At 45.1% G+C, this 10,313-nt stretch overlaps 1 protein-coding gene across 1 annotated transcript in view; it reads left to right on the top strand.

The window, feature by feature from the left end:
• The first annotated feature begins 4,438 nt into the window (after positions 1-4,438).
• Positions 4,439-10,313, top strand: part of sirt7 (sirtuin 7) — a 29,835-nt gene continuing 23,960 nt past the window's right edge. The window contains exons 1-5 of the mRNA XM_060940860.1: positions 4,439-4,577; positions 8,846-8,983; positions 9,122-9,226; positions 9,336-9,406; positions 9,505-9,577. Of these exons, the coding sequence (XP_060796843.1) occupies positions 4,455-4,577; positions 8,846-8,983; positions 9,122-9,226; positions 9,336-9,406; positions 9,505-9,577 (510 nt within the window). The 5' untranslated portion in view covers positions 4,439-4,454. The remainder of the gene's footprint in view (positions 4,578-8,845; positions 8,984-9,121; positions 9,227-9,335; positions 9,407-9,504; positions 9,578-10,313) is intronic.

Genomic DNA, 10,313 nt, shown 5'->3' with positions numbered 1-10,313 from the left:
TACCTTGCTCAAGGGCACCTCTGCCCAAGGCCACCCCACGTCAGAAAACCCACGCCGACAACATGCAAACTCCACACAGAAAGGCCCTCGCCGGCCGCTGGGTTCGAACCCGGAACCTTCTTGCTGTGAGGCGACCGTGCTAACCACTACACCACCGTGCAGCCTCCTTTGAAGGGCGGCATGATGGTGTAGTGGTTAGCTCTGTCGCCTCACAGCAAGAAGGTCCGGCAAGGGCCTTTTCTGTGTGGAGTTTGCATATTCTCCTCGTGTCCGCGTGGGTTTCCTCCGCGTGCTCCGGTTTCCCCCACAGTCCAAAGACATGCAGGTTAGGTTAACTGGTGACTCTAAATTGACCGTAGGTGTGAGTGTGAATGGTTGTCTGTGTCTATGTGTCAGCCCTGTGATGACCTGGCGACTTGTCCAGGGTGTACCCTGCCTTTCGCCCGTAGTCAGCTGGGATAGGCTCCAGCTTGCCTGCGACCCTGTAGAACAGGATAAAGCGGCTAGAGATAATGAGATGAGAAAAAAAAACCTAAGAACCCTTTATTCATCACATGCACACTTCAAGCACAGTGAAATTCATTCTCTGTATTTAACCCATCTGAAGCAGTGAACATACACACACTCAGAGCAGTGGGCAGCTACACCAGAGCACCCAGGGAGCAGTTAGGGGTCAGGTACCTTGCTCAAGGGCACCCCACATCAACCTAACTGCATGTCTTTGGATTGCGGAGAAAACCCACACCGACATGGGGATAACATGCAAACTCCACATAGAAAGGCCCTTGCCAGCTGCTGGGTTTGAACCCGGAACCTTCTTGCTGTGAGGCAACCGTGCTAACCACTACACCACCGTGCAGCCTCCTTTGAAGGGCAGCATGGTGGTGTAGTGGTTAGCACGGTTGCCTCACAGCAAGAAGGTCCAGCAAGGGCCTTTTCTGTGTGGAGTTTGCATGTTCTCCCCGTGTCCGTGTGGGTTTCCTCCGGGTGCTCCGGTTTCCCCCACAGTTCAAAGACATACAGGTTAGGTTAACTGGTGGCTCTAAATTGAGCGTAGGTGTGAATGTGAGTGTGAATGGTTGTCTGTGTCTATGTGTCAGCCCTGCAATGACCTGGCAACTTGTCCAGGGTGTACCCCGCCTCTTGCCCATAGTCAGCTGGGATAGGCTCCAGCTTGCCTGCGACCCTGTAGGACAGGATAAGCGGCTACAGATAATGGATGGACCTCTCTTGAAGTCTTTTATTCCTCTTATACTGAAGCAATTTTCCAGCAATCACAACTTGTAATTTAAAGAATGATACACTATACATATATACAATTTTTTCCATTTATTGTTGCATTTGATGGAGAATGTCGATGGAAAAAGTTATCAATTGCTTTATCGCAGCTATAAACTCTTGTCCTGAAGGCTCTCATTTGGCAGAAAACCAACTGACCTGTTACACTGGAGACTCCTTCCATAAATGTGAAATAAACATCTTCCAAAAAGTTTCACCAAATCAAGTGTATGATGGAATTACATAACGTTACACAGCATTTAGCAGACGCTCTTAACCAGAGCGACGTACAATGAGTGCAACACAAAGTGCTGAACTTCTAGACAAGAACATTCTACTGCCAACTGAACAAGTGACAACAATTAGTGTCATATTCTGTTCAAGTATCAATACTCAGCAAACAGCCAAGGAAACAAACCAACCATATAAAGTACAACTAGAGAACACAAATGACTAACCCCAGGCTAGACCGATATGCAGTGAGACAGTGGGCAGGGGAGAGGTGCAGCCTGAAGAGGTGAGTTTTCAGTCTGTGCTTGAAGGTGGTCAGGGAGTCAGCAGTTCTGACCTCAATGGGAAGGTCATTCCACCAATGGGGAACCAGGACAGACAGCAGTCTTGAGCGGGATGGGCAGGAGCAGAGAGGAGGAGGGGCCAGGCAACCAGTAGTAGTGGAGCATAGGGATCTGGCTGCCGTGTAGGGGCAGATCAGTCTCTGGAGGTACGCTGGCCCTAACCCCTTGAGAGCCTGGTAAGCTTGCACCAATGTCTCAAATTTAATACGAGCTGTGATAGATAGCCGGTGCAGGTCGACAAGCAGGGGGGGTGACATGGGAAAAATGAGGGAGGATGAGCTGCAGGGGTCTGATGGCAGAAGCTGGAAACGGGAGATAATCAGTAGCGGAGTAGAATAGATGGTGAGAAAAGGGCAGATCCTTCTGATGTTGTAGAGAAGGAATCTACATGTCTGGGTCACTACAGCCATGTTCACTGAAGAGAACATGACCCCTAGGTTCTTCGCGCTGGGTGAAGGTGACCTAGAGATGTCCCCCAGGGAGATGATGATGTCCAGGGGTGGAGAGGATGGAGCAGGAATCTAGATTACCTCTGTCTTGCCTGGGTTGAGCTTCAGGTGATGGTTGTCCATCCAGCTCTGGATGTCATGCAGGCAAGCAGAGATTCGAGCAGAGACCTGTGTGTCAGAAAGAGGAAAAGAGAGAAACATTTGAGTGTCATCAACATAGCAGTGGTAGGATAGACCATGAGCAGAGATCATCGGGCCAAGAGACTGGGTGTACAGGGAGAAGAGAAGCGGACCAAGGACTGAACCTTGAGGGACGCCAGTGGTAAGTGGGCATGGTGCTGATACAGTACCAGACCAGGTAACCTGAAAGGAGCAACCGGAGAGGTAGGACTTGAACCAGTCTAGGGCTGTCCCACAGATCCCTAGAGCTGATAAGGATGACAGGAGGATGGGGTGATCAACAGTATCAAATGCATCATGTCTTTTTACTCAGTTTATTATCAACATTAGGTTATATTCTTGTCTGCCGTATAAGGCAGCTGGGCCATAGAAGGTTCACGCTGCACGCTGCATGCTGCACGCTACACGCTACACGTTCACATGAAGAACCGGACCCTGGGCCATTAAACTTCAACTTTTCTCGGTAGTCGTCCATTTTATCTCCCTAGACCCGTTCTGATTGGCTGGCACAGCGGTGACCTTGGGGTCGTGCATGCATTGACTGGAATTTCCATCTTCACGCCTAGAAAAAAGTGTGCATGTTCATTTCTCGCTTCACGCGTGAAGTGTGCAGCGTGCAGCGTGCAACGTGAACGCCGTTCTACGGCCCAGAGCAAGTCATGCTATGTTTGTCCACTTTTCTTTACACGCATGTAGCGTGCAGCATGCAGCATGCAGCGTGCAGCGTGAACCTTCTATGGCCCAGCTGCCTAAGTCCTTGTGCATGAGCTGATACTATAGAAACAAGAATGTATTAGAATGAAAACATTCATACAAACCTCTGATTTGCAATTGCATTAGTGTCAGAGCTGTCAGCACAGAATCGTTGCTATGATTTCAGGTCAGAGGAGAGGTGAACCAACCCACTCTTTAGGCCCAGGGGCCTGTCCACAGTTTGGCTCAGTGAGCTGAGACAACTGAGCCGACCACCCAGGCTGTACCATTCACACACACGTTCACCATGATGGACAATTTAGAGTAGTCAGTTAGCCTAATTGCATGTCTTTGGACTGTGAGGGAAACAAGAGAACCTAGAGAAAATCCATGCAGACACGGGCAGAACATGCAAACTGCATACAGAAAGGCCCCCGTTGGCCGTGAGGTTCAAACCCTGAACCTTCTTGCTGTGAGGTGATATTGATAACCAAAAACATTTATCCATCCATTATCTGTAGCCGCTTATCCTGTCCTACAGGGTCACAGGCAAGCTGGAGCCTATCCCAGCTGACTATGGGAGAGAGGCGGGGTACACCCTGGACAAGTCGCCAGGTCATCACAGGGCTGACACATAGACAAAGACAACCATTCACACCTACGGTCAATTTAGAGCTACCAATTAGCCTAACCTGCATGTCTTTGGACTGTGGGGGAAACCCACACGGGCAGAACATGCAAACTCTACACAGAAAGGCCCTCGCCGGCCGTGAGGTTCGAACCCTGAACCTTCTTGCCGTGAGGTGATATTGATAACCAAAAACAGCCATTCATCTCATCTCATTATCTCTAGCCGCTTTATCCTTCTACAGGGTCGCAGGCAAGCTGGAGCCTATCCCAGCTGACTACGGGCGAAAGGCGGGGTACACCCTGGACAAGTCGCCAGGTCATCACAGGGCTGACACATAGACACAGACAACCATTCACACTCACATTCACACCTACGGTCAATTTAGTCACCAGTTAACCTAACCTGCATGTCTTTGGACTGTGGGGGAAACCGGAGCACCCGGAGGAAACCCACGCGGACACGGGGAGAACATGCAAACTCCACACAGAAAGGCCCTCGCCGGCCGTAAGGTTCGAACCCTGAACCTTCTTGCTGTGAGGTGATATTGATAACCAAAAACAGCCATCCTTAGAACATTACTTGTTTCAATTAAGGTGCGTTGTCTGACTTTTATTTTGAAATTTAAGGTCTGTTCCGGTTCCGGGAAGAATGAAAGAAGTAGCAGGTATGGAGTCAGAAACAAAGCAAAGCGGTCTTTCTCGAGCAGAGAGAAAAGCTCTTGAAAAAGCTAAACTCGTCCAGAAAGAGACGCAGAGAAATAATTTTAAACTGGTGAGTGGACCAGATGGTTATTTATATTTATCTGTTTGTTTATTTCCCCCCAGATGTCTCAAAATCTGTTGTTTCTGTAGTAACACGTTCCTCTAACACACTCAGTTGATCCTACTTTAACATTACATCAGAAATTAAGTTCATGCTTTCTTGACTATTTCTTGAAATATGCACAGCTGCCCCCAGTTTTGTACTGGAGTCACACTATATGTGCAAAAGTATATGAACACCTGACCATTCCATCCTGGTATGGTTCTTCCACCAACCTGTAACCGATTCCAGTGTAATCTAGAAGCACACAATTGTCTACAATATCTTTTGTATATTGTGGCATTACAATGTCCCTTCACTGGAACTAAGAGGCCCAAACCTGTTCCAGCACAACAATGCTCCTGTGCACAAAGTGAGATCCATGAAGACGTGATGCGTTCAGGTTGGAGGAACTCCAGTGTCTTGCACCTCAACCCAACTGAACATCTTTGGGATGAACTGGAATGCCAACTGCACAAAAACCTCCTCGCCCAACGTCAGCGCCTGACCCTTACTGATGCTCTTGTGATGCTCCAGAAATTTTTGCAGAATGGTGGAGTTTCTCATCTCATCTCATTATCTCTAGCCGCTTTATCCTGTTCTACAGGGTCGCAGGCAAGCTGGAGCCTATCCCAGCTGACTACGGGCGAAAGGCGGGGTACACCCTGGACAAGTTGCCAGGTCATCACAGGGCTGACACATAGACACAGACAACCATTCACACTCACATTCACACCTACGGTCAATTTAGAGTCACCAGTTAACCTAACCTGCATGTCTTTGGACTGTGGGGGAAACCGGAGCACCCGGAGGAAACCCACGCGGACACGGGGAGAACATGCAAACTCCACACAGAAAGGCCCTCGCCGGCCCCGGGGCTCGAACGCAGGACCTTCTTGCTGTGAGGCGACAGCGCTAACCACTACACCACTGTGCCGCCCCATGGTGGAGTTTATTTTCACAATTTAAAAGAGGACTAGATCTAGAATGTGATGTTCAGCAAGCTTGTATGGGTCTCATGGTCAGTTGTCCACAAATGTTTGGCTATAGGTGTGTGTCATGTTTTAAAGGAACAGTCCACCGTACTTCCATAATGAAATACGCTCTTATCTGAATTGAGACGAGCTGCTCCGTACCTGTCCGAGCTTTGCGCGACCTCCCAGTCAGTTAGACGCGCTGTCACTCCTGTTAGCAATGTAGCTAGGCTCAGTATGGCCAATGGTATTTTTTGGGGCTGTAGTTAGATGCGACCAAACTCTTCCACGTTTTTCCTGTTTACATAGGTTTATATGAGCAGTGATATGAAACAAGTTCAGTTACACAAATTGAAACGTAGCGATTTTCTATGCTATGGAAAGTCCGCACTATAATGACAGGCGTACTAACACCTTCTGTGCGCTTCGGCAGCGCATTGATATCTGAGCTCCGTATCAGTGCGGCGCAGAAGGTGTTAGTACGCCTGTCATTATAGTGCGGACTTTCCATAGCATAGAAAATCGCTACGTTTCAATTTGTGTAACTGAACTTGTTTCATATCACTGCTCATATAAACCTATGTAAACAGGAAAAACGCGGAAGAGTTTGGTCGCATCTAACTACAGCCCCAAAAAATACCATTGGCCATGCTGAGCCTAGCTACATTGCTAACAGGAGTGACAGCGCGTCTGACTGCGTCTGACTGACTGGGAGGTCGCGCAAAGCTCGGACAGGTACGGAGCAGCTCGTCTCAATTCAGATAAGAGCATATTTTATTACGGAAGTACGGTGGACTGTTCCTTTAAATAAAATTTTTGGGCAAGTGTTTCCATTGATCTTATCACAAGTGGACTCAATGTTAATATTCACGTTTTCTATTATCTTTAGTAATAATGTTCTGGTGATACACGAGGCTTTTTATTCTGATGGCTTGGGGTTTGCGTACACGTGTGTAAGACTTTGTATGAGACCCTGATTAAGGACTGGCTTGACTTGAGGATTGGTATCTGGTGTTTTTCCTTTTTTTTGGGAAGCCCCATGTTCAGGTGGATGGGCTTTTACTTGTATATGGGTCTGTCTCAGAAACTGGGTGCTGTGGGGGAACCTCACTAAGTACTGTATACTCTGTCAATAAACTCTACGGTTTTGAATGGTGATGGTTTTAATATGAAATAAAATGATGAAAGAAATAATACAGATAAAACTAAATCTTTGATGTGAATACTCTTCAGAATTTGGCAAAAATTCTGCAAATTTGTGGAAAAATGGCGGCTTGATCTGGGACCTGATAAACAGTTGACTCCATCGCATTCCTTTAAAAAGGTTGTAGTCCACTGAAAAGTCTATAGTTATCACTAATTGTATTTTCAGTTGTAACTTTATCCACCTAAGGATCGGTGCGCTCATAGAATAATCATAACCGTAATAAAACATCATGCAGAATATTTGATCACCGTCGTAACTCCATTTTCCGCAAACCCAAAACCGTGTGTTTTGATCTAAATGGAAAGCCTCAGGGTCGAGGTCACTACCTCACCAAAAGTAGGAACTTAAAATCACTACACCGTATAAAAATTTAGTTATAAATCTGCGATTTTGTTTTTTAAAACGAAAGCTGAAAGTTAGGTATAGAATATGTTTCTTACAGAATGTTACGATGGTAGCTGGTCTTGTATGAATTTCTGAGCTATAAAATGAGTTGTGGTCTATTTTTTACCGTAGCGTGTTATTTGTGTGCGGGGAAGGACACACGTTAACAATTTGCATGTGTAGAATGGAATTTTCCACTCCAACAGTTAGAAGTTGATCGTGCTTCCATTTGCGGTCTTTCTGTTACGCGGGTGATCTGTTCGGAAGTTATCGCTGAAAAGGTGAGTTTTGACAGTTTTGTTTTAGTCTTGCAGTATAAGGCAATAGAATGTTTCTTTTTCATCTTACTTTCATATTTCGTAGTGTTTGCGTATTTTTGGCCAATGTTTTGCAACCACGGTCAATTTAGATCGAACTTTTGGTAGAATCTACGGCCAGTCATTTTGCCCCGCTCCCACCTCGCGCTCCGTCCGGTGCGGTAGTGATGTCCCGTTGCTCGCGCGCCGCAGCAGAGACCCGCGCGACCTTCAGCCGGTACAGTCGCTGTTCTTTTACCCAAATACCCAAAACGTATCATATTATTCATATTTAAGTGAATAATTAATTCAGTCATCATAACTTGGCATATTGAACCCAAGCAATCAAAAAGAGGAAATGTATTCAATATTTTCACTCATCTGTGAAGGAGGGGCTTTAATTCTTCATGATGTAGTTATTTTATATGGAAATCAATTTTACAAAAGCATTTGAATTGTAATAAAAAAAATGTTCCACGGTGGAGGCCAGATAAAGCAAGATGCTATCTTTATTCTTATTAAACATGACAAACATTGAGTGTTCGGTAAATGCAAAAAAAAATTGTAAAATTAGAAAATTTATTTTTTGACCATAATGTCCCAAATGAGAGACCAGTTTCTGAGACGGAACCATATGTAATATTTTAAAGCCCATACTCATGTGGGTGGGTTTTTTTTTTCCCGCCCTGTGTTCAAGTGGATGTTATTTATTTATTTATTTATTTATTTAAAGCCCTATGTTCATGTGGGCTTTTTTTTAAGCCCCGTGTTTAAATTTAATGCTCAATTGTGTCACATCAGATGTTAAACAAACAAGCAATAATCCTTCCTCCGAAGTACAATGAAAAGCTGAACTGAATCGTTTCACGTCAAGATTTTGTTGCTGACGGTATTAACTTCGACATGAAATCAACATGCATATGAACAACGGAGTCGCAACCGCTCGAATTTCACAACAAATCACAAAAACATAAGGTTCACGTCTCCTACTTGTTACATTTTGGCTTTTGCTGATCTTTTCAGGATCATCTGAATTGAATAAAGCTTTGAAACGGAATTAAGAAATTCCTTCTGAATGTAACGCCTTCTAAAATGGTGTTTTAGCCCCACGTACAAAATCCCTCAAGATGGGGCTCAACCACCATAAACCCTGCTATACGTCCCCTTTTATACACGCATCTTTTAGATAATATAAATTAGATTTTTTTTTTTAAATGTCTGTGATTGAAAGATTTTTCAAACTGTTCACCACTGCACAAGAATTTCATATGATACTGATTTGTATGTCATAATTAGTACATATATATAAAAAATCAATCCTTAAACTTTGTTATACTGATTAAAAACATTGTTTTTGGACGTCTACCATTTAATCAGGTGGCTAGGATATTAAAGAAACCTGAATGTGAGCGAACTGAAGAGGAGCGTGCTTTACTGCAGGGACATCAAGACACCGTGCAAGAGCTGAGCAAGCGCCAGGTTCGGACAAACCTCCTGAAACGGAAACAGGAAGAGGCGAGTCGGATAGATTTTTAACGTTGGCTGTGTTTCAATAGCTGAAAAATCCTTTTCATATTGTTCTTATAGAAAATCTTGAGTTGTTATTTTGAATTGATTACCCGAGACACAGTGTTTGTGTTGTGCTGCTTTTAGGTCTTTGATGATGAGGAGGATCTGAGGAGTAAAGTTAAGCAGCTGGCCGAGGCGATGGGTCAGGCTCGCCATGTTGTCGTCTACACAGGAGCCGGGATCAGTACGGTACCAGTGTGCTTAGTTTCTGTACTTCTGACTTCGTAGATTGCATGTTTGATGAAGGTTGATTGATTGATTGATTGATTGATTGATTGATTGATTGAATGGTTGCTAGGCTGCTTCCATCCCGGATTACCGCGGGCCGAATGGAGTGTGGACCCAGCTGCAGAAGGGGCACGCTATCAGGTGACGGAGTCCAAGACTGACGTCCAGCTTTTGCGTTTGTGCTCTTGATGTCCTCTTTCATGCAGAAATCGCTCACTAATTCGTTCTCTGTCCATCAGGCACTCGGACCTCAGCGAAGCAGAACCGACTCTGACTCACATGTGTATCCGGATGTTACACAAAGTCAAAATGGTGAGTGCTTGAAAATCTTGAAGCTCACTTTTCTCAGCACAATTTGAGGTGCCTGAGATCTTTTTTCACTTTTCTGGCCACGAGCTTCAGAATCCTGAAAGTTGTTGCAATCTGATTGGTTATTCAGAATTTCATGAATGCGTAGAGTTTTACATCGTTTTTTGGGGTTATGGGAAACGGGTTAAAGCTAGACGGCCTTTCGATTTCATAAAATTGGTGAAATTTAGCTCTCTCTGAAATGTGGTCATTGCGATATATGTTTTTATTTCTGTAATATCTCACAAAATATCAGGACATTCTGTGGCTGGGAAGTTACTTAATTTGAGGGGATTCCTAAGCAAATGATGTGTATGAAATTGCTTGCTTTGTGCAGTCAAGCAGACCGAGGAAGTGTGTGTGCGCGCGCGCATGCGCAGGTTTACCTTTGACCGTGCACTGACAGTTCCATCATTCTGTCACTAAATGAACAGCTGATCACACCGAGGTGCTCGCTGAGTGCCAATATTCATTAGTTTGGTCCTGCGTTTCCTTTCCTTCATATATAACATAACGTCTTCTCGCTTTCTGTTACTGTAGTCGGTCTTTCACGTTTCATTCGCACACTCACGCCCTCCATTTTTCTCTCCTGTTTCAAATTTGTATCCCACAATGCCTTATGCGAACGGGGAAAGCCCACCACGTGATGCATGACATTAGTATCTTGTATTGCGTCATGGTGAAGCAGGAAAAAATAGCG

Source organism: Neoarius graeffei, chromosome 15 (assembly GCF_027579695.1).
Source record: "Neoarius graeffei isolate fNeoGra1 chromosome 15, fNeoGra1.pri, whole genome shotgun sequence".
NCBI classification, from domain to species: domain Eukaryota; kingdom Metazoa; phylum Chordata; class Actinopteri; order Siluriformes; family Ariidae; genus Neoarius; species Neoarius graeffei.
Note: the sequence above shows the minus strand (reverse complement) of the source record. Positions and strands in the feature narration are given on the sequence as shown.